General features: G+C 43.1%; 1 protein-coding gene across 1 annotated transcript; it reads left to right on the forward strand.

Annotated features, from left to right (window-relative positions):
* The first annotated feature begins 373 nt into the window (after positions 1–373).
* On the forward strand, positions 374–13,362 carry KIFBP (kinesin family binding protein). The gene is made up of 7 exons (XM_055807960.1): positions 374–788; positions 3,147–3,245; positions 6,892–6,971; positions 7,134–7,317; positions 8,436–8,520; positions 11,035–11,144; positions 11,827–13,362. The coding sequence occupies exons 1-7, from the start codon at positions 444–446 to the stop codon at positions 12,703–12,705; spliced, it is 1,782 nt and encodes a 593-aa protein (XP_055663935.1). The 5' UTR covers positions 374–443; the 3' UTR covers positions 12,706–13,362.
* The last annotated feature ends 10,971 nt before the right edge of the window (positions 13,363–24,333 follow it).

Here is a 24,333-nt window from a genome sequence, read left to right on the forward strand (position 1 = left end):
CAAACGTGGACAGTTACTGCACCTTGCCTGTTCAGCAACCCTTGCATTAAAAAACCTGGTTCTCAAAAAAAAATTTTCTCAGAAAAAATTGAGATTGAGACCCTCTGCACCCTTTCTCGTGAGCATCCCACAGGTGCTGGGGCTCTGGCGGCTGTTGGGGGGGCTCCTGCTTGCCTGTTGCCCTCTGCTGATTCTCAGTGCTTGGTACCGTTTGCCCTCAGCCCCGTCACGGAGGCTGTAGGGGAAAACACGAAGGATTTCAAACGGCAGGAGAGGGGAGAGCGGCGACCCGCCAGGGGTCCGCTCCCCGCTGTGGCGGCGGGAGGGGGGCGGCACCGCGGTCGCCCTGACGAGGGGGCGGGGCCGCCCTGCCGGGCGCGGTGATTGGCCGGCGGCGGGTCAGGCGCCGGCGCGCGTGATGCTGGGCGGCCGGCGGAGGGAAGATGGCGGCGGTCGGCGGGTGGGCAGCGGTGTGCGAGAAGTTCCGCGCCGCCCGCACGCTCTCGTCCGTGGAATCGCGCAAGGACCCGGAGACCGAGCCCTACCGCTCCAAGTACAGCGCCCGGGCGCTGCTGCAGGAGGTCAAGCAGCTGCTGAGCGCCGCCGAGGATGGCGGCGAGGCGCGGCTGCTGGCCGTGCGGCGGGCCGTGCTGGAGTACGAGCTGGGCGTCAACCACACGGACACCGAGGAGCTGTCGGCCGGCGAGGAGCACCTGCAGCGCTGCACGCAGCTGCTGGAGCCGCACCGCCTCTCCCCTGACTGCGTCTCCCTCTACATACAGGCGCAGGTGGGCTAGGGGGGGGTGTGTGTGTCCTGTGTCTGTGGGCCGCGCTGTACAGTGGGCTGCAGGCAGGGTAAGGGGTGTTCGTGGGCTTCGGCCTACTGATGGGTATGGCTCTAATGATAAACACCAGCAGTCCTGGCCTTTATTTCTTGCTCGAAGAAATAACTGGCAGGTGGCAGCTGAGGAGAGATGCTGTTCTGCATTAAGCTTGCTGCTGGTGGCTCTAGGTGTGCAGAGCATCAGTTTATTTTCTTAATAGCAACTAGGTGTTGGCAAAACGGTGTACTCTTCAGGATAGAAGGCTGAGACAGAACTTTGTAAGAACTGAGCAAGAATAAATTCAATTGAAGACCTCGGTATGTCCAGAGCTTATTTGTGATTCCTTAACTGTCTTTTGTTGTCAAAGTAAAGTTGGAAGATGCTTTTATTTATGCAGTATCCTGAAAAAGTAAATCGTTCTCAGATGTTGTCACTTACTTGTTTGCTTTTCAGCCTTGCCAGTTATTTCTTAACCTATTTTATTTTATTCCAGATGAGTAAATAAAGTTTTGTAGGGCTAAAAATAATAATATTCACATTTTTATTCTGAAGAAAGTAATACTGTGAACAAAACTAGTTCTTGTCGTGTGAAGATTGACAAAAGGGTCTTTGCTCAACTGCTCTGTCATGGCAGCTGGTGTATACTTAAATATCTATCTCTAGACTTTAAATTAAATAGAATAGTTATTTGGAGGTCTCTGTCAAAAATGGCTGCTGTAATTAGAAAAGGCTCGGTAATACTTCCTTGTTCAGTGCTGCAAAACTGTCGAGGAATTGTGTATTCATGTGGAAGGGTGCTAGTTAAACAGTGACTTGTCTTATCCTGGTTAAATTAACTGAATTGAATTTGTGAGGTTACATCTGCTCGCTGTCCTTCAGTGTGACGGTTTGGGTACACCCTACACATCTATTACTCATAGGATTGGAGATTGCTTGAGCAGCCAAAGTAGGATAGCATCTTCCCAGGGTGTAGGAACTCCTACACGTTCCTGGTGAGTTGTTGCTTTTGTGGCTGAAGGTCGGGGATTCCACTGTGCTTTTGAACTGGTGTGTTGGAAAGCAGTACTTCTCTCTATTGGACAGATGTTTGCATGGATTTTTCCTATTTTGGGGCTTTTAGCAAAAAGCAGGGTAAAGTTTCTGTGTCATGCATGTGAAGTGCTGTGGTCCAACAGTAAATAGGTCTACTGTTGCCTGGAGCACTGTCATCAAGTATGCAGCTGAGGGCAGGATGGTAAACGGGCATGCCCTCAGCTTGCAGTCCCCAGGGCTGTAAAAGATTTGAGTATTTAATTAAAAAACTCTTCTGATGTAAAAGCAGTAATTGTCAACGGTGGCTATACCTCTCCAGGTTCTGGGATATGTAGGATATGTTGTCATGGCACTGACTTCTGCTTTGAAATACGGAGCATTCCTTTTTCCTGCAGGGCCTGTTCCTGTAGCCCTAATTCAGAGCTTCTACATAGGATGTGTATCACAGTTTCTGTGTAAGTAAATTTAGTCCGTCCCACTGCTCAGCCATGGACAAAGTATTTCTGTTCATAAGCATCGTGCTACGTGGTGCTTGCTTATAAAAGTAATAGAACAAATGGAATTGAAAGGGACACAGGGCTGGCACACAGCTACAGATTCTAACTCTTTTGAAGGTGGTTTGTTTTTTTAGCCCTGTCAGGTTTTTTTGTAACAACACTGCCTAGGAATTAAATTAGCACATGAGACATAGAATGTTATTAATGCCTTCATCTTATTAATAAAATTAGAAGTGCTTTTTTAAAAGGTGGATTCACAGGTGCAGTAATGTTACTATGTATGTTGCTGTAATTTTAATTTGAAGGCAGTAATCTGTAGCTTTTGCATCTTAACAGCTCTTTTAATCTCTCTTTGTTATTGAAAATACACAAGCATTCATTCTGAGCGTATCTTTCCCCTGTTAAATTTTTCTACAGTCATGATGACAAATCTCTAATTCCTTGGCTCTTTTTAAATGATATTTATATATAACATCAGAGTTGCAAGAATCAGATGAAGAATACACTGTGTGGGAAAAGCTCATTATTTGAACACACCAATCCTTATTTAGCACACTAAATACAGAAAGTTATATTGTACAAGGTGACTTGTATGTATTTGCAGCTGTGTGAGATCCTTCCCTTTTGAGCAACTGCCAATAAAACGGGTGAGCACAACTTTTGCTTTTTGAAGTCCTTTGTATTAGAACGTGTCTGTATAAGAATGAAGACTGATAAATTGTCTGAAGAAAATGTGTGGTCTAAATGGGACATAATGGGAAAATAACTAACTTAGTTTTTCTTTTACCTTCAGAACAATCTAGGTATCCTGTGGTCTGAAAGGGATGAAATTAAAACTGCACAAACTTACTTGGAATCTGCGGAAGCCTTGTATAATCAATACATGAAAGAGGTACTGTGTTTATTAAAATTGTGACAGGTCTTAATTTCACTTAATACTTACAGGTTTAGTAATCTTTGAAACCCCCCCCCCCCCCCCCCCCATGATGGAACTTGAGTTTCTGCAGTTTATACTGGCTGCTATGATACTTTTCAAAAGTGATGTGATTTGTACTGTTAGCATAGGAAGAGGCAAGCTAGAGGGTCACTTGCTAATTTCAAAATGGATTTATTCAGGAAAATAATTTTGCTCAAAAATAATGGTCCTTTTTGAAAGCTCTTTGATTTGATAGTTCAAAATTGGAGCTAGGTAGGATTTGGCTTTTAATTGAGACTATTCTTAATCTTACATTGGAAATGCTGTAGAACGTCAATCCATTGCATTCAGTGGGAAAAGGAAACAAAACTAGTATTTGCATGGTTTGCTCTGACTGTGCACAGTGTTGCATAGAGGCAAGTAGTTTAGGTCTGTATCCAAAAGGACAGTCTTATAAACAGCTAAACCTCATGCATATTAAATAACCTTTTGAGTTGTGGATTGTGCTGTGTATTGACTAAGGCTCCTCTGTGCTATTTTTAAGCTTTTTGCAAATTTGTTCCTACACTGACTTGCATCAGGGGCAGTTCCCGAGTGAGCTGAAAACATTTGTGACCTTAAAGGAGCAGTATCTGTGTCTTCCGATAACTGTAAAGGTTGGACAGAACTTAGTTTAATGAAATTGCATTTCAGGTTTTATGTGAACTTGGATTATTCTCATGGGAACTTTAGAATGGGTTAGTCTTGGCTGGTTGGTTACTGCCATATTCCCACCTTTGTCGCCACACTGGCTATCCTACAGCAACAGGAGAGAGAAAAGACAGAACCAGAAAAAAATCCCACTTCTGCTTTTGCTTGTCTGTTTGTTTCCTGCCCTCTGGATCAGTTAGGCTAACTAGAGGTACCACATCTCTCTACAGACCCTCTCTAATTGATTCCTGATGTTCAGCTTGGATGTTTATACCCAACCAGATACGATACTCTTAGCTTCCATATCACCTCTGAAGGATTCTGGCACTTGAGCTGGTACTGCCATCTATTTCAGTGGATTAAACACTGCAGCTGAATACTTCCACATTTTCACTGTGGACTTTTCTGCAACGGTTTATTTTTGTTAGTAGTGGCTAGTGAATATTCTTCCTGGGGCTTTGTTTCCTGTCTGGGGTATACATATGTGACTGTCAGTAAGCCACATCAGGTCACTTTGTCACTTTCTTTTTTTCCTCGGTGTTTTTTTATTTGCCACTTTATATTTCAGGGCATTATATAGTCAAACATAGCTATGCCTAAAGACATTTTTTGAGAAGGAACTACAACAAAAGAGCTTTTGTGGTAACTTCACTGGACTTCTGCCATGTTTCTCTGAAAATACTGAACTGTATTTGACATAATCTGCAAAGAAGTAACAAAAAATCTCCCCAAAATACAGGGCATGGGGGGAGCTTGTTAGGCTGCTTTATGGTTTATGAAAAGGACTTGAGTTCCCTGCAGTGGTGTTTGATCTTTAGGATTTGTACAACCATGTCAACATTCATAATTCACAGATTCTAAAAATCTGAATGTACTTTTCTTAACATGCCTCGTGTTTAGGCTATCAGAAAGCCGAAAGCCTTCCTGTCAGATCATCTTTGGTAAACTGTTGATGGAAGTGTTTTCCTGAACTGGTGGATTTAGTTTTTTACTAACTGGGTCTAGTTAACTTACAAATTGAGTGGGGTTATCTTTCCCCCGCCCCCCCAGCCCCAGCCTCCACGAGCAACTACAGCAAAACCAAGGCAATTGCAAGAATAAAATTATTTTGGTAGAGTTAAAAAATCCTTTTGCTTTCTGCTCCTGAATGCTTTGAGCTTACATATATTTTCAAGATTTTTTCCAAAAAACAATTATCTATTTTAACAACATTTTGCTGTTAGGAAAGCTGATTGTTTAATGCACTACAATGAAAATCTGAGGGCGCTAAACTTCATGGGCAGGAGCCTGGGCTGATAAAGTCCACCTGTAAAGTTGCAGAGTTCTTCCAAAGGATAATTAAAGGCATAAGGCTTGACATTGGAGGATAAACATGTAGACAGGGGAAGGAGGCAAGGGTCTTTCTTACTGTGTCATTTCAATTGCTTTCTTTGCAGGAACAGCTCTAGTCTTGCCAGAATATACTCCAAATCTTGTTAGGAGGTTTGAGTGCCTTTGTAAGGTTGTAAGCCTTTGTATCTAAAGAAAACAAGATAAATTCACATCTTATAAACCAATGAGGTATAAACAGAAAACCATAAAGAATAAAAGATCATGTAAAAAAACCCCTACACCTCTCTGGTAGGTTAAACACACTTTTATTTGTTTGTCATTGTCTCAAACCCATTTGTTCATCCTTGTAGGTGAATAAAACCTTTCCATTAAAAGCAAACAAATCCGTTCAGGATTTTTTAAAATGAGAAGCACAAACATAAGGATATGTTTTCTTCCCTATAAAACTGAATGCATTCTCTACCTTTGTTTCTATTCCTGCCTGAGTCCTTATCATCTTAAGAAAAGTGTTTCTCTGAACTGCTTTTTATTTGTTGCCTTAATTTCTCTTGTGCCAAGAAATAAATGGGGTTAGGAGAGGGCTAGGAAAGTTGTGTGCTAAGCTAGGCTCTGTTGCCAGCAGACATGTTGAATATCCTTCAGGATGCGTTGTGTAATGAAAAAAAAAGACCCCTTTAGAAAGACACCTGCATTTGAAGCTTTTTAGAATTGGCATCTGAAGGTATTCACAACTACAAAGGTAATTAGATAAGCACAGACTAATAAAACTTTGCCATGAGCAATGTAAATCTGTTGGGCTTGCCAGTTATGCAGACTCTTAACTTTATCAACAGTTGTTTTAAGGCAAGGTTGGACACAGCAATGCTGAAAGATGATAGTTGTCTGTATAACGATTCTGACAAAACCCATGGTTTAAAAACCAAAAAAGCATTTCTCATTGAAGTAGTTTACGTCATTAATAGCTTACATGTGGGTCGTACCTTGTATCAAGGTTTAGCAGCTTCATCCTCCAAAGACATTGCCTGTTGTCTCATATATTTGGGTAAATAGTCTTGCCAGCTTGTGAATAAAGAGAGTCATTTCACAGTGGTAAGTCTTGACAGTACGTCTGCTGAGCACTCTCTGCACATAATGTTCTTTGCAGTACTTCCTGCAGGGTGTTTTCTTGTTACTGATCAGTGCAGCTAGGCAAACGAATATTTCACACTTGAAGGTATGTGTGGTGTTAAATTGATGCATTAAAAGCCAGAAGGTTATTGTCCAAAATAAGACACCCAATTACAGTCCTGTAGACTAATTCAGATTCTGCAGGACTGTGGTTGCAGACAGCATGCGTTACTTTAAAGTATATAAGAAGTAGTCTTCTACAAGCTGAAAATCATGTAATTCTGTGTGGAATTGTGGCTTTCAACCTCTAGATCTCCGGAGGTCTGTGGAGTTGCTCCAGAGGTGTGATATTGAGATAGGTGTAGACACGTTATGTGAAGTTTTGTTGGATTTGGGATTGAAAAACGGTAAATCATCTGTAGCTACAAGAGGAAGCACTAGAGTACAAAGTAAGAGAAATGTAGTTTGCTGAACCTATCCTGTACTTTTGCAGGATGGAAATCCTCCCCTGGATCCCAGTGAACATTTCATGGCAGAAGAAGAAAAACTCACAGACCAAGAAAGATCCAAAAGGTAGACGTGTAGCAGCATACACAAATTATTATTTGTGTTTTGGTTTTTTGTTTTGGGTTTTTTTGTGTTTGTTTGTTTGTTTTTTTTTTAATTTATGAAGGTGTATTCAGGGAGGGAAAAAAAAAAAAAGAGGAAATCTAAAGAGACTGTTGATTTTTCCAGATTTGAAAAAGCCTATACACATACTCTGTATTATCTGGCTCAAGTCTACCAACACTTGGAGATGATTGAGGAGGCTGCCCAGTATTGTCATACAACTCTTAAACGACAGCTTGAGTATTGTGGCTACTACCCAGTAGAATGGGCACTCAATGCTGCTACGTTGTCACAGTACTATCTATCCAAGGTAATATACCTCATATTTTTCTGCTGTAATTATAAATGTAACTGTCGAGTAAGACAATTATTTAAACAGCTGTTTGAGATGGGGCTCGTTTTGAATTTAAAATGTACTCCTGTAAAACCACGAGTTGTCTTCTGGTGTGAAACACCTGTTAGTTTTTTCTGAAGAGGACATAGTGGCTTTCCTGTGGTGGTGTAATGGCAGTAGGAAAAATGAGCAGGGGTGTAGACATAAGAAGAGCTGTATAGTTAATGAAGTGTCAGTAATGATGCAACATGTTAGTAAGTAAAACTTTAAGGTTCTAATCACTGAACTTTAGATTATTTCTTATATTGTTCTTTCACAAAAACATCTGAGGGCCAAGGTAATTACATGTTGCATTTCGTATAAATTATTGTCCTTTGTACCTTAGCATGTGCTTAAGACCGGTGCGAGTCTATGTGAATGTAGAAGTGGGTATGTAACATGGTAGCTGCTTGCTTCCACACATCTGTGTTGACTCTAAATAATCTACTGTGTTAGGAAATGCTTCAGCTTTATTTAGGAACATGTATAGTCCAGACTATTCAGACGCTTTTTTCAGATGCTTAAAAGGCTTGTGCTGTACTTAAGCCAGTTAATGCTAATTTCAACAGTAACTTGTAATGTCTGTGTCTCTTTGATGCATTGATAGCACTAATCATTAAACAGTGGCTATTAAACTGCCACATAAGAGTAAAGGAACCTAGGTCTGACTCATAATGTTGACTTGTATGTGAAGCTCATTCTGACTAACACTCTGTGATACAATCTTTACCACGAGACATCACTTCCTTTACCGCAAGGAAGCGATAGTAGCATAGATCAGAACAGTGAAAATGTTCGCAAGGTATGTATCTAATATTAAAAGCAAGGCTTGCTATTGTGGCTGTTGTAGGGAGAAAATGTTTGGTTAGAAAATACTGTATTCAGTATTAGACGTGGGAAAATTTGTCTTTTTTTCCCAGCGTCCAGGGGAATATGCTCCAGAGCCTCTCAATTCTATCATTTCCCTTGTCTTTGTATATCTTTACTACTAGAGGTGAGGGGCAGTGCTTAGGCTGCTTATACCACTGTTAAATGCTGCTCTTTGTTTCTCTCAGCAATGCTTTATGGAGTCCCGGCACTGTTTAGCAGCAGCCAGTGTCATCTTCAGCCAAGCTGGACAGGTGCCATCTGCTGAAGACAGTAAGTTCATGTAAAAGTTTTGAATAAAATGCTGTGAATTAAGCATGATTGAGACACAATGTTAATACTGAAGTCTAGCAATACATACAAAACAATCCCAGTGTTAATTTTCTAAAGTCTTTGTAATTAACAATTATAAAGTGGAATACTTTATAATTTTATAAATGAATTTATAGTTATATTAAATTATATTAAAGTATATGGTATAATTTTATAATAATATTATACTATATACTTTATAAAGTAAAACTTTATAATACTTTATAAAGTAAAACAAAGTGGAATGTTTCTGAAGAGCTGCTGCTACTACAGCTGAAGACTGGCTATGAGTAAACCCTGTGAGAAAAACTCAAGTGCTTGTTGCTGGTGTTTCAGAAAGCATACCGGAACAAAAGTGAAATATAAACCAATATCCATTTCAGTAGCGGCAATATCTCTGTTCATCTACATGTGCTTAAAATGCAGCTTGCCTTTGCTTCTCGGTAATCAGAGGGCAATGATTCAGTGAACTCAATGAACCAAACCAGATGCTTCCTGGGGATAGTTTTAAAAGAGAGAGGGAAACTGCAGCTCTTAAAAACCCCAAATCCAGAAGGTACTTGTGTCGTCTTTTGTTGCTGGATGCTGCAGCCTCATCAATAGCTATTTTTGGAGTCATAGCTCTTCTTGTCGTTTTGGTGTTGATGCAAAGGAACAACTCTGTGATTCAGTGTGAAGATCAGTAAAAGAAACTTTTAGAGAACTGACCGCAGTTAAGGACCTGTGGTTACATGATAGTGTCAGTCCTCTGTTTTAGGCTTAGTCTTTACTTACCTACAGCAATATCTTTTTACATTCTGTGGCTTGGGCAAGTGGAAGCTTCAAATCAATAGAGCTTTAACTCATGGAGAGTGAGCAAGTACTCGGGTAGCCCCTGTGTGAGTTCATAACTCTGACTTCCAACAGTGAATATATTGGTTAACTTGTAATGGTTTGAGCTGTTTAGAACGCAAAATGTTTAATCCACTGATGTTGTTTCAGGTTAAAATATAACCTGAATAGATACAGCTGACTTTTTTAAATTGATGTGCAGTGACAGTACATTAGTTGCTTTTAGTATTTCTCTTAGCTCAAAAATATAGAACTCTATGCAGTTGCCTTTCAGTACTTTGAGGATGATGTCTAAAAGTTTTTTAGTTTCAGGGAAATAGGGCTGTCAAGAGAGTCAGGTTATGCTAATTTGTTAGACTGTTTTAAAACAGTATATTATGAAAGATTCAGTAGGTCTGAATCAGTGTTTATGGGCTTCCATAGGTACCTGACTGCACAGTTATCAGTATATGATACTTAAGCCAAAAAATGAGGTTATGTTTTCAGTAGGCGTGTAGAAACATACAGTCAGTTATGGTCTCAGATTCAGGTGCAAGACCAGAAGTGGTAGATGAGGCCTATTTTTAATGGTACTTTATAATTTCTTGTGCGATTTTTGGTCCAGTTGGCTAACTTCTATCTTGACTTCCTCCTACAACAAACAGGAGTAGTGATATTTGTGTTTGTTTCAATGGAGTAAACATTTATCCTATTTTCCCTTCCTTTTCACAGTACAGGGAGCTGGGCTGTGGACTTGAAGATCATTATGCAGAAAGTTCTAACTTACAGAAAGACTAATACACAGTCAGCATTGGCTGCTCTCAAGCACATTCATTTTATCCTGTTAATTGGAATATAAACACACACACAGATACTTAGTAAAGGTGCCTTTTCTTAGATTAGCAACAATTATTTCCTTAATAAGAACAACTTGATTGGCTGTAATGAAATACAATAAACACAGTGGATCTGAGTCTGAAATTGGCTTTTGATTTGGTGAACAGGAGTTCTAGTGTCCCCTCGTTGTTCAAGTAACACACTGCTTTTTGCCTAGAGACTGGGAAATGAATTCCCTTTGAAATTCATTTGGTTTCTGAAAATATTACCTTGAGACATCAGCAGTGCTGCTACTTATATGGCAGTTGGGAAACTGGGGAGAAAAATACCAAATCTGCAGAGCTAACAAATACTTTGTTAGTACCAGGTGGTTGAACCAAAGGCAGTTTCCCCTACTTTTGTTCCCTTTTTGGTAACAAGTCTGGGGCCCGTTGCAATACAAAGGCCCTAATCATCCTCAGGAACGATTACTGGGCAGGCAGCCGAATCTCAAAAAACAAATTATCCCAGTTTCTTTCTCTTGTTACCAGAGGCATGAAAACCTTTTCCAGTAAAACACCTTCACGATTGAAGGTCTTTTTAAACATACATTATGATCTATTTTTTGAAGAATTCATGCATGAGGAATCCATATTAATCTATATGGGTTTCTACCAGAATGACAGTTTACAGAATTATATAACTTAATGTGGAGAACATGTTTCTCTCTAACAATGAGGAAAAATTAATTACATGCAAATAGCTTACTCCTTGTGTGTAGCATTTGAAGTTCTTGCTGGAGTGCTCAAGTTCTCCAGAAGTTTTTATGTGCTTATGTCCATTCAATAGGTGAAACAGAGCAAGACCAACAGGACCTTCGACAGAGAAAAGCTGAAATTGCAAGATGCTGGATTAAGTATTGCCTGAATCTCCTGCAAAGCGCTCGGAAATTACTTGAGGTAACAGAATATCTGTTATGTAGCTGTCATTTGTTTAAAAACAAAGTCTGATTTGATATATGTAACAGGAATCAGTTCACAGTTGGTAGCAAGTGATAAGCAATCACCCAATGAATAATACAATAGACGCTCGCAATGTAGCAAGCATTTTGTAGTATGCTTTGACTTTAATGCAGCGCTTAGAAGTAAGCACAGATAGGAGATCATCTCTGTAGTGTGATTACTGTGCTACTTGTACAGCAACTTCACAGATTTCCCTTCTCTCTGCTGCGTTTTCTTGCAGCTTGATTTGGCAGATTACTTCTTATTTAATGGCTAGTAAGAGCGTCGTCTTAATATGCAGCAGTTTTGTGTGCTGGTGTTCTCATTCATTCAACCGTTCATTTCATTCCTTTAAGCATTTGCTGAAATGCTTTGCAGGGTCAGGGCCTTTGGGTTTTACATTTATTGTTTTAGCTATATTGTCACACAGGGTTGGGAGACTAAATTAGATTCTGTAAAAACCTAAGACTTAAGATAGACTGTAACGTACATAGTTATTTTGTGTGAATAGAAGGTCTTATATGCCAACGTATCTTCTCTTCTGTCTTGTTGCTAACTAGTTTGTATTTCAAATGATTCTGTCTTAAGTCTCTCTCCATAAGCCATGTGCACTTTTAATTAGCGTGCTTTGTCATTTCAGGATAACATAGGAGAGCTGGATCCAGACAGGCAATTGGAGCTTAAAGCCCAAAGGAAAAAGGAAGAGGATGAAAAAGAGAAGGGCAGGAAAAAAGCTGTCCTTTTTGGGACGAGTGATATCTGTGACTCTGTCTTAGCCATGGAAGAGAAAGTGAGCAGTGTGTATCCTTTAGATTTTCAAGAAGCCAGAGAAATATTCCTAGTTGGTCAGAACTATGTTCAGGAAGCAAAAGAGTTCTTTCAGGTTGATGGTTATGTTACTGACCATATTGAAATTGTTCAGGATCACAGTGCTTTGTTTAAGGTACTTGCTTTCTTTGAAGAAGACTATGAGAGGCGCTGCAAAATGCACAAGCGTAGAATAGACATGCTGGAGCCTATATATGCAGACTTGAATCCACAGTACTATCTGTTGATTAGTCGGCAGCTTCAGTTTGAACTAGCCGACACCTACTATGAGATGATGGATTTAAAGGTAGCTATTGGTAACAGGTTGGAGGAGCTAGACTCCCACACAATTAAAAAAATCAATTCTCTGGCTCAGTTAGCAATCAAATATTATGAACTCTTCTTAGATTCTTTGAGGAACCCAGATAAGGTGTTTCCTGAAGAGCTCGAGGAAGATGTTCTTCGCCCTGCAATGGTGGCTAAATTTCATATTGCACGACTATATGGTAAGCTTATTACTTCAGATAGCAAAAAGCAACTGGAAAACATGCAGACATCATTGGAATATTACACATTTCTGGTAGACTATTGTGAGAAGTATCCAGATGCTGTCCGTGCTGTTGAAACTGAACTAGAACTCAGTAAGGAGATGGTGGGTCTTCTTCCAACAAGAATGGAAAGGCTAAGAGCAAAACTATGTCCATTTATATAAATACTTACCTTGAAGGAAATGTGCACTATTAAAATGATATCTGTCAAAACCAGTGCTGTCAGACAGCTTCTGTACTGATGGATACAACGGAAGCGTCTACAGTTTGGCATTCCATCCAGAGCCTGCAGTAGTATGTGTGAAAAACTCAGAGCTGTCCTGTTCAGTAGCTCACCCACACTAATGGTATGAACTTTAAATGTCAAGTTAATGTCCAGCTAATGCTTTGTATTGTTTGTCCTGTATGTAAAGATAAACCTTTATTTCCTTACTTTTTTCCCTTTGGCATATGGTTTAGTTTCTAAATGTAGTGCTGTATGAAAATTCTTTCTTTTAAGAGAATCTGTTTCTTTAGGAAAATTTTTCTAAGAAGTCCGAGGCATGTTCTTCCAACTAGAATGCATCTTACCTCTTCTGACATTCATCCCCTGAAAACTTTATCCATATGAAGGGAACTTTGTATGTTATTTCCAGTATTTATTTTGTATGTTGCTCAGTATTTTCTTTTTTCCCCTGTTAATCAAAACCTAGTTGATAGAGGCTCAATAAATGGACTAGCTTGGCTAAATGTTTTTTCAGAGTCCTTAGAATTATTTTTCCTTGTGTTTTAAGATATGATCTATGTTACAACTTTGGCCAAAATAAATAGTTGTGAAAGTGTTCCCATGTGCGTATCTTCAGTAAAAACGTAAACAATTGAAGTGCCAGAACCAAGAGCAAGAAAGCAGCAAACTTTCGCTTGTGGTGGGAGGAGATACCGTGCTTTTAATATACTATAGAGAATTCACAGGTTAAGAGGTGCTGTGCTTCAAACAGTTGCCAAATACAGCTTAAATGCCTGGGATGCCATGGATGGCTTCTTACCCTGTGTTGTCAGGGAGCCCGGGTGCTGTCTTAGCAGGAGCTGCAAGCGGGGAACTCCCTGAAGTTGCTGCAGATCCCAGTGCTGCTGAAGTGCTGTTCCAGATTTGCCTGTGTGCCATCAATTGCTGACTTCTCTATTGAAGTTGTCCTGATTGTCATTAAGGACCTGCTGATCTGGCAATGTTCCTGGCCTTGCACAATGTGTTACCTTTGTCTTGTTCTAATTTAGCCACCTATTTACTCTTTATAGAAAACCAGACTGCATTTCTGACCCAAAATGGCCACAGAGGTTGTCTCTGTATTTCTGGTGTCCATAGAAGGATTATGAACCAGGACCCGTTTTAGATAAAATATAGGTTGAGCACATTGTCCAACCATATATTAAGAGGTTATGGTCAGAGATGCCAGGGGATATGGGGAAAGTGAAGTGGCAAGGTGATGGGGCGCACATAGTGTGCCTTTCTGTGCACCAGCAGCCTTGCCACTGTCAAGTTTGTGGGAAGAATAGCAATAGAAAGCACTGAAGGAGTATAGTCAACACAGCTGCGTTCTTCTGGAAAGTACAAGAAAACAAGGGGGGAAAAAATGACGTTAGCTTGAAGGGTGTGAGGGGAAGCATGTGCAAGCAAAAGTGTATGTACATCTCAAACATGTGGTAAAAATCTCTAGCTTGCAGGATTCTCTGCAGAAGACTAACCGCAAACAAATAGGCCAACAAATGGGTCCTAGAAATGAGAGACAGCAAAACTCAAAACTAGACCAGCTCCCTGCATGCATGCAGAATAAGAGAGTAGGTGCACGTGTGTGTGTGGTGTTCCTGTTTTACTAAACTGGCTAGTCAGCCTTTAGGAGTTTATTTTATGCTGTCAGATCTTTCAGTTCAGTTCTTCCTGTGGCCTGAAGTTAGGGCGACCCAGAGTTTCTCAGTGAAACGGTTCTCAGTGGGCTGTATTGCACGTTATTTTTGTCTATGATTTCAATTAAAGCTAGCATGCACTTTTACCACAAAGTTGTGATTTGAAAGTTAGAGGGTTTTTCCTGTTAGCTTTTAGCTTCATATTCAAGTAGAAGAATATGTGTTTGGGGTTGGGTTTTTTTTTCTTTTGTACATCAATATTCCACCACTGAGAGCCTTTGAGCAAATTTTTAAAAGCAAGGATTAGTTCATCAAACTTCAGTTTACTTGTAATTTGGGGAAAGGTAGATTGTGGCCTATACCAGCATGCAAAATAATTTTTTCTCTTCTTTTTCCTGTCATATCCTTCAACTACTGGTCTGAGGCAAGTGTCAAAAGTTACCTGCAGGGTAGGCAAAGCCACGTGAAGTGCAGGGCGATGTGTCTCTCTTAACCAGCAGTTGTGTGCAGAGGAATGTTCCGAATTCACCAAAATCCTGTTGAGAGCTCAGCAGACAGGTAGGAGTGAGCCCATAGTCACGAAGGCCTAGAAATAAAGAGGGATCAGAACTTTTTCAATACAGCTGTGCGGTTGGTGCTGTGATTTGGAAATCTCTCTCCTCTGAAGATACCCAGAACACTTCAGCTTTGCAGCTTTTCTTAAAAACCATGCAGTACAGTGTAAATGCGTTTAATATAAATGCATATGGAGTTACAGAAACCAATGATGACAATTCTTCATCTTCTATAGTAAACATTCAAGACTGTCACCAGCTAGGTATATTTTATTACTGGAGATGGTATTGTGCCAGATGCTCAGCACAACACACAACACTGTGGTTCTTTTAAGGCATGTCTTTTTAAGGAAATGTTTTGAATAATTCCTGTTTGTTCAATTATTTGAGAGAATTAAGTTAAGTAAGAGTGTATATTTAGTTAAAAGGAGGCAGGGAGCTTGTTGGATTAAGCAGCAAAGCTGCCTTCAGGAATGTTGAGTTTTAACTGTAAAGTGTGTGTGAGGTCAGGCATTTTTTTCAAAGATTAATAAAAGATTAGGTTCCTGTGAACTCCATTTAACCTGCATTTCTTTTCCTATTTGTACGGCAACAGAATCTTACAACTGAAACCTCCTTTCTGTTCTACTAGTTGTTTCTCCTTACCCAGCATAAACCAGAGAGGTTTACAAGAAGCTCATGTTTGTGCAAGATTCATATTGAGAGTGAGGTCTGAACTGGGAGGCTATAACCTCAGCATACTTCTTCAAGGAGTGCATAATACTAATGAGAAGTAATTTGGTTTGATTAAACCCACAGTTCTGTTTTAATGGAAGTGCTCTTAATTCTCATGCTGGCTAGAGACATGGTATGTGTTATAAAACAGGTCGATCAGGAAGGTTGTGCTGTGCTTAAATATTACAGGAAAGAAACCAGCGTCTGTTCTGTGTCTCTCCCTGCAAACCCATCAAAGGAGGCTCTTTTTTTTTTTTTTTTTTTTTTTCCCCTTGAGGGAACCGGGCTGAAGGAGAGCAGCAAGAGGTGACAGCCATGTCCTTTTCCGTTCTCCCCTCTTTAAGCTAGCTGAAATACGGGGGGAAGCAGGCAGAAGCGAGCCCTCGCTTCCCTTTTGCAGCAGGAAAACAGGTCCCCTGTGTTGCAAAGGGAGCAGCTGGTGGCTTTTGCTGCCTTGGTGTGGCAAAACCAAAAGGTTCCCGGGCTGGTTCGCTCTGTTCACCTGCCCAAAGGCTCCTCTGTTGGGAGTTTTGGTCCTGCCCCGGCATAGGCTCATGTGGTCCTGGCAATGTGGATGGTTTCCTTCTCTATCTGCAAAACAGAGATGCGTCAGTGTATCAGTGCAGCACTCACAGGGTTTGATTGCTGCTGTGCTTCCACATCCAGAAATACTGTGGGAGCTTGATCAAGCTCAGCATCAGACGATGAGGAACAAGGCTGATCTCGTTAATGCGTGGCTTTACTCATCTTGGGTTCGTTTGGTGTTTTCGCTCCATGCTGAGAATGAAGATGAGCTTTACTTGTGTGAGTCTTTTTAAAAAAACTGAGACAGTTGGTGTTACCTAGGTGTTTTCTGTGGAACTTTTCACTGTAAGATGCCCAGAATTAGTTCTGTGAAGGAGGACTTAGCTAGGCTGGCAGCTGATGAGGCCAACCCTTCTGCAGTCTTGAAGTTACAGAACTAAAGACTGTTATGTTAAAATCAAGTGTGTAAAGTTGTGGTGTGAAGCATTTGTCAACTTTCTTTCCTCCTCAATTGCAACATCTTTGACTGCTTCAGAGTTCACCACAAATTATTAATGCAGGTTTAAAATTTGCTTTGAAAACTGCTTTTGCATACTTCCCAGGAACTCTGTGTAAAGTGCCTGCTAGCACTTTTTAGTGTTGCAGTTTGGCTGGTGGTTTCTAGCTCTTCTGTGTCATGGGTAGGCGTACAAACAGAGATTTCCTGACAAGACTACTTGCCTGGCTGCCTTTTTTCCAAGACCATTGTACGACTGTGTCTTTACAGCTGAAGATCTGGATGGTGTGCCAGAGAGACTCTCGGACTGCTGGGATGCTAAACGTGTTTTGCAAACGCATTGCTTCTTTTCAGAATGGGAATTGGCTGTGGTATCAAACATTTGTTTAGGGCAAAGTGATTGATAATGTGGTGGCTTAACACCAAGGACTTTAATAATGTGAGTGGTTTTAGCCATGTTTTGAATGTTTAGTGCTTGAGGTTTTGGCCTTCGGTACGCACAAAATACTTGGTCTTTTTACGTGCTCATTGTTGCTATAAAAAAGACTTACTAGTTGGAATTGAACAAGGATTCAAGGATTTCACTGAGGTTTTTAATGCAATTTTCTGCTGAAACAAAGAGGAACTGGATGAGTGATTGCAGGAAAGGTCACGATGGGCATGTAATGGAGTGAGCTGGCGTTAGTCACTGAATGCTGTAAGAGTACAAGCACTTGCGTCAGAGAGCTACTCTGAGATCCACAGGTGAAATGCATGGGGCAAAAGAAGAAGAAACTAACACGATGATTTCCTGTGTGCTGTATGTCTTGGAGGGACACAAAAGCAAGTGGTTCACAGGTGGGGTCTCAAACCACTTGGAGTGTTGGCTATTAAGTCCCTCCTGCTCTCCTGCAGCCCATTTCTGGATAGCCTGTGGGTTCAGCAAACACCAGAGCCATTTCACAGCAATTCACAAGAGGATGCAGTCAAGTGGGCACAGAGCCTCCTTCCACTAGAAAGGCAGAACTTTTAAATAATGGAGGTAGTGACACCCCAGAAGCCATGTCCGGTACAGACAAGGAGACAGAAATGGTGATGCTGGATCCAATTGGCAGCATGTGGTCTGCAGGCAAGGAGGGGACAATAAAGAATACCCGTAATCTCCTGCCAGTGAAGTATACTCTGAACACCAAATACTTACCAAGGGTTTGTGTGCGGACACTGAGGGCTTATGGGTGCCACACGCTGCTATCCATCCTGCTTGTCCACATCTGGAACTTGTGGCAAATAACTTGCAAATCCTTTTTAACTTTTTCGTGTGCTTTGCCTTAATATTCTCTTATGCCACCAAGCTGCCAGCATTACATAGAGCTCATGGAAAGACATACTTCACTCTCTACACCATAAAGGCTCAAGGTATTACAAATGCAAGGTCTTATGAGTCTTACCTCCCTGGTCAGCCTGTCCTGGCCTCCCTGCTGCACTGTTTGCTAGAAAGGTTAGAGGAGATGAATCTTGCCCCAGCCTTCGGCTTTCTCTGCTGGCTGACCCCTGTCTGAGTCCTCTTCTGCACTAAAAGAGATGAAAAAATAAGAGCTATTACAGAGCCTATCTCTTTGAAGTAGGTAAAGGCAAAAAATGCTTTTTTTCCTAATGAATGCAAATTGTGTTTTCTAAAGGGATGTACCCATCTTGAAATCCCCTGTGCTGCCAGGGGCAGAGAGCTTCGTCTGCACTGCAGGCTGTTTCTGAACCTGAGGGACACCAGTTTGGAACATGTTGCTTTGTGCTGCAGCAGTGTCCATCCCAAGAGCATGAAGCAGATGCTTCAGAAAGGGCTTGGTGGGCTGGGGTGTGCCGGTCCTGCTGGGGAGAGGCTCCCATGGCAGGCCTGCTTTTCATGCCTTCCTCATTTTTCTCTTCTGTGTGTCACATTTCAAAAACAAAAGGATATTTCTTCTAAAACAAACACGCTTAAAACTAGTTTAAAAATGTCCAGCTCCTTTGGCCAATAGGAGTTACAAACCCCCTGTTCTCTTTTACTCTAAATGTAATTTCACCTCTTTCCCCAACAACTCAGTGAAGATCACAAAACTGTGACTGTAATTAAAGGGTTGGTTAACTGGGGTCTGAACACCAGCTCCGCTCCACTTTACACATGGGATGGGAGAAGTGGTTCTGGTTCAGGGCAGACCTCCACAGGACCATCTGTGCTTCCCATTCCTCTCCGTCTTCCTAAATCCACTGATGCCTTTTCTCCTCGCACACAGTGTGAAGTTTTTCTGTGGCCCTGGTGGTGCTTGTGCTTAGAAGTAGGTTTGCACTTGTGCAGAGAGTGGAGGCAAGGTGAGCTGCTTGGGGTGGAGATCGGATGGGGGAAGGCCCCAGGGCTGACATAAAGCATCTAAAAGCTGCTGAGAAGCTAGCTTACTCATGTGAAGTTGTCCTGTGCTGAAGAAACCATCTTCCGGAAAAACAGCTGTGTGTCATACCCAGGTAACTGAGCTCAAACCAGCTACGTATGCATCAATACCAACCGGTTTGCAATGAAAAGACACTCCCAGAGAAGCAGCAGAGGAACAGGGCAGCAGGCTTTGCTTTTAAAACATCTTTGTCCCACCATCCTTCTCTCCCTAGTTAATTCCTTGTGGTTTTAGGGGCATTTTCTCAATGAACAGCTGCATGAAAGGGACTCCCTTCCCCCTTGCTCCACTGTGCAAGTCCTGCCCCCAGTGAGGGCTGGGCGTTTCCACCATGGGGATGGTGCTGCTTTTGGATGAGGTTTTACAGATGGAAGGATGGCTACTGAAATTGCCTCCTGAATCAGAAACTGCAGCTCAGCTGCTGTGTCATGTCTTAACAAGTTGTTGATTTTAAACTGTAGTCCCGCATTTGCCAGCCAGTATGCTGTGCCAGGCTTTGGTGCATGGAAGCAGAAAGCATTGCACCTCCCAACACGAAGGAAAGCTGCTTCTTTTGTCCTGAAGGACAGGCCTGTTGCTTGGTTAACGTTTTTGGCAGAGGGGAGATCGCTGATGGGGAAAGGCCGTTGGCAGCTTCCTGTCAGTCAGTGGCTGCATTCAATCTTGATGCAGCTGCGGCTTTCCAGCAAAGATCTCTCCTTGTTGTTGACCTTCATCATGGGAAAAAACAAAGAGTTGCTCTTCTGTGTGATCTAGATGGTAGCAAATGTCTGATTTCTACCCAATGGACGTGGGTGTTAATGATTTCTTGCAAGATCAGAATCTTATCTTCATGGCCCAGGTCCAGATACTGCTCTAGGAGGCAAGAGGCGGCGGCACGAGAGGCTGAGGGATGCCACGTACCGCCCTGCTACACATGCCATGATGCTCCGGGTACACGGGTGAATACAGGGGCCAGGTGCTGAGTTCAGGTGTGACCCAGGTTAAGGATTCATCTTTGCTCAGGGTTGGATTTAGAAATCCCCCCAGATCAACCCAAAACTCCTCCGTGGGGTTGCCAGCTCTTTGCTGTTTGGAGGCAGGGATATATTTTTGCTTTCAGCCCCTAAAGGTTCGCTGGCTGAATGTGAGCTGGTGGCAGAAAGCATCCTTAAATCTAGCTGGGCTGCCTGCCTGGAAGGGAGCAGGCTGCTGAGGGGAGTCAGGGTGATTCTGGGGTGTTTTAACGGGGCAGCTCGTGGGTACTGTCTGAGATGGATCAATGTGCTCAGGGCCCATTGGATGTCCAGGTCTGACAGGTCTTGTCCCACCTCACCAGCAAGTGTTGGGGAAAAAAACCCGTTCTGCCTTCCCAAAAGACAGGATGGGCAAGAAAAAAGCTCATCGTGTTCAACCCAGCTGCTGTTCAGACACTCTCCCCTCTGCTCAGTCTGACCTCTTTTTTTATCTATTGCCATCATTCCCTTTTTACCCCCTTTTCCCACCCTGCTTGTAACAGATGTGGCCTTTTTCGTACTGGCTGCTCCCCAGAGCAGTGACCTGTACGAAAGCCATATTTCCACTTTCCCAGCAGAGTAAATAAAGAGCTGAGCATCGCAAGCAGGGCCCAGTGCTTCAGCACCCCTGGCTGCTCCAGCCAGCTGACGGCTTTGCTGCTCCATTGGGGATGAGTGCTGGGGATGAGTGTTCAAGGGGTGCAGGGATCATCCTGGATCCCTGCCAAAGCCAGGACTGAGTTCCTGCTGGCTGAGGTAGGGGAAAAGCTGACCCTGAGAGCCAGAGGGGCCTTGCAACAGTTAGGGCTTATCTGATTACTGAGCAGTTATGAATGAGAAACTTTCTTATCAGGACCCCCCCATCTGGATGGGTATCGCCTTGTCTGCCTGCCTTGCTGATAAGCACCAGCACGGTGGGTGCCAGTGCACCCACAGGAGCTCATCTGTCCAGCTGGCTCCTTGTAGGAAATACAGGCTACAAAGCAAACCTGCACTGCCTGGCAAGGAAAAGCAGCAGAGCGGCCTGATGCGGCTACATCAGACTGCCCCTCTGGACCACTCCTCTGGACTGCTCCTCTGGACCGAGCTGCTCTGCCAGCACTTATCTGGGCTAGAGCAGTGCAGGGGTTGGTGTCCACCAAAGAATTGGCTGAAACACCCCCATGATGCCCCTCTGGGTTACTGAAGTGGGCTCGCTGGGCAATTTTCTCTGCCCTACATCCCCTGCCCTCAACAGCAGGATGGATACCCTCGCACCCGGCATTCCTGTGTTGTGGTCCCCATGCAGTGATGTCACTAAATCAGTTGTTACTTCTGAAGCCAAGTGGGAGATAAAATAGCCCCAAGAGTTACGACTAAGGAGCAGTTCATCACTTTAGATTTTGAAGTGTTTGTTATAGTTTAGGAGGGGCTGCTCCCAGATTTTTCAGGCACATACTGAAGAGTCCTCGGTGTCTGGTCAAGGGGCTGGATGCACAATGCTGAGGCAGCCCCCTCCCTCCACCTGCCCACTGCTCCCCCAATTAATGCCTTAGAAAAATGCAAAGCTCTTAATCAGATTTGCATGTGATCTGAAAATAACGGCAGCGCTTCAGTGTGGTAGTTGTAAGAAATACCCCAGGCAGGAGCGAGCTGCGTTCTCAAATACCTGCTCCTCATTTATTTCTTCTTTTTACAGGATTATACTGTTGGGGCATTTAACTTTCTAGTCTGTATACACAGGATCTATGCAAGAGGAGTATTATCCTCTGAATCTTCCTTGCAGTTTACAGGATGTAGAATTGAGGTAGCTGACCTAGGTATGGTGACCTAGGTAGGTATCCAATCTCCTCTTGGATTGAAAATATTTGACTTAAAAAAACCTTCTTTCTTTTAAACTGTTAGTCACGCCACAGCACATTTCAAGGTTAGTGTTCCAGTTTCGTATAGCTTGTGTGCTGTTCTGTGTTTTAAAAAAAGTGTGTTAACTTTCAGCAATCTGTGGCCTCTAGCTCAAGATGAGACTTTTTAAATTTGTGCTGATTATTTGCATTTTATGTCCTGAGTGGTTTATAGAGAAGTAAATAATGGCACAGTCAGTGTTTCTTGGGCATCCCATGACACTACAAAGGGCACACTTTATTCTTAAGACTTGCACATCCCAGATGGCTTCAGATCCAGTTATCCAGTATCACTTCCATGTCTGCGGGAAGGTGGAAAGCTCTTTGCTTGCCCAGCATGGTGGGGTGTAGGCACCTGCAAAGCGCAGCAGGACAGAAGGAGATGGGCCCAGGCTGATGCTCCCCGCAGGCTTCTGGCCCCCATTACGCAGGTCATCGTGAGATGGGAGAGTGGAAAATTTGCTTTGGTCTTCCTATGGTTACCAATTGTAAAGCAATCTCATTTCCTGAGGCGTGCCGCTGACACAGAAGAAAATAACAAAACCGTGTGGCAAAACTGCCAGCGCTACAAGTTCCCTCATTGGCTGATGATGCAAGACAGATAACTCGGCTCTGCGAGATCCCCCTCCAGATACAGGGGGTTTACAGCTCCCACCTACCCCCAGCAGCTCCCCCTGCCCCTGCAGGATCCCTGGCCTCCCATGACCATGCCTGCTGGTGGGCAACTCTCCAGCTGCATCCCACAGGGCTTCCAGTGTTGGGTTGGAAAGAGCCCCAGGCCGGTGGGAAAGGCAGAAATAGCCAGTGGAGGGGTGCTTTCTCACATGGGGTGTTGTTTGCCCACACTGGATGGGTGTGGGAGGGGGTCAGCGCGTGACCATGACCCGTGGAAAATGAGAGGTGTTATTGCCGGAACGTTTTCTGCAGCCCTCAGCAGGTGGAAGCTGATCACCTCCGTACACGCATTCACCCAGCTTCCTATTGATGCTGAGCGTCACCTTGAAAAACAAAACAAAAGAAAAAAGAGTTGATGCTAAAAATACAAAGCAGAAATGAGGCTGATAGGAATAACCACTGCACGTGAGTCCTTCTGTGCCTGCAAAAGGTTTGAGGCGCCTTTTCTTTATGTGCCAGAAAAAAACTCTGTGTGCAGAGGTTCATAATAAATCTCACTGATGCTGAACGTGCAGCTGGGTCCATCGGCCCGTCGGTAAATCCCAGCCCGGAAAGGGGAGCTGCTGCAGGGGTCTCTTCCACTAGTTGTGGGGGTTTGGTGGAGCACCGTGCCCCACAGCAAGTCACCGCTCAGCCCAGATCCCCACCGGCAGCCTCCATGGACTTTCCACTGCGTAAAAATAGATTTACTACAGAGAACTTACACTATCAGCTGCAGCACTGCCAAAGGTGCTGGCAGCACGTTAGGCCCGCACGTCGGTGCCTCAGTTAATCCAGCAGCTAATGGTATGACTAAGGAAAACCTCCACCGCTTCGATAACCTTGTTGTTTGTAATTTATTAAGTGAACTCAAGCCTGGCTTAATCACAACTGAAAGGCAAGAAAAGGTATGAGCTAGCTGGAAGGCAGCTTCCATGTGTCTATCTACGTAAGGACTTTCATGGCTTTCAGACAGGCTCTTCCCAGAGCCACACGCTGTCCGAATGCTTTGCCACACTCCCCGGGACACTCGCACCACACGGTGCTGATCTGGCTGAGTGGATCCTCCGTGCCCTTTCAGAAAAGAGCTGACACGTTTCTACCAGAATATGTTCTCTAAATTAATATATTTTTTCACTTCTACCGTGAATATTTGAGATCCCACTTTGAAAAAGAACACACAACCCTGGCATGAGATTCCAGAGGCAAGTTGCTTTTGTGGAAAAAGATTATTTCCCAGTTGGTGAAACTTGCACTGACTGCAAGCAACTGGTTCTCAACCTTCCTGATGGACTGAGGGCTCGAGGCAGGGAAAATCACTGCCAGTGCCAATGCAAAAATGCAGCAGCCTGAAAGTCGGAGACATGAAAAGCAGCTTTTTCTCTCTGGAGGAAACAGCAAATGCCCTGGAGCCCTCTGAGCATCAGGCAGGCACCGGGTGGGATGCACGCCTGGACGACGCGCTGCCGGCAGCACACACCTTCAGTCGGGCTGCTTGGTCCTGGGTTTGCTTTTCTCCTCAGGCAAAACTGGAGATGAAGGCAGTGGGGATTTTTTTTTTTTTTTTGAGTGATGAAGGCTGGGAGGTCAGAGTGCTGGGCTTTTCTGTACATGTCTCACCCCCGTCAATCAGGAAGTAGTGACGCAGGTTATGGGTTGGGTTTGAGGTTTTGGAAACCTTTTCTAAAAGT

Source organism: Falco peregrinus, chromosome 1, assembly GCF_023634155.1.
Source record: "Falco peregrinus isolate bFalPer1 chromosome 1, bFalPer1.pri, whole genome shotgun sequence".
Classification (NCBI taxonomy): Eukaryota; Metazoa; Chordata; class Aves; order Falconiformes; family Falconidae; genus Falco; species Falco peregrinus.

Bases quoted from the DNA above. Each gene is read 5' to 3' on its own strand.
- KIFBP (XM_055807960.1), top strand. From the start codon at position 444: ATGGCGGCGGTCGGCGGGTGGGCAGCGGTGTGCGAGAAGTTCCGCGCC. The intron at 789-3,146 runs GTGGGCTAGGGG...TTTTACCTTCAG, and splicing joins CCCTCTACATACAGGCGCAG to AACAATCTAGGTATCCTGTG. The intron at 3,246-6,891 runs GTACTGTGTTTA...GTACTTTTGCAG, and splicing joins ATAATCAATACATGAAAGAG to GATGGAAATCCTCCCCTGGA.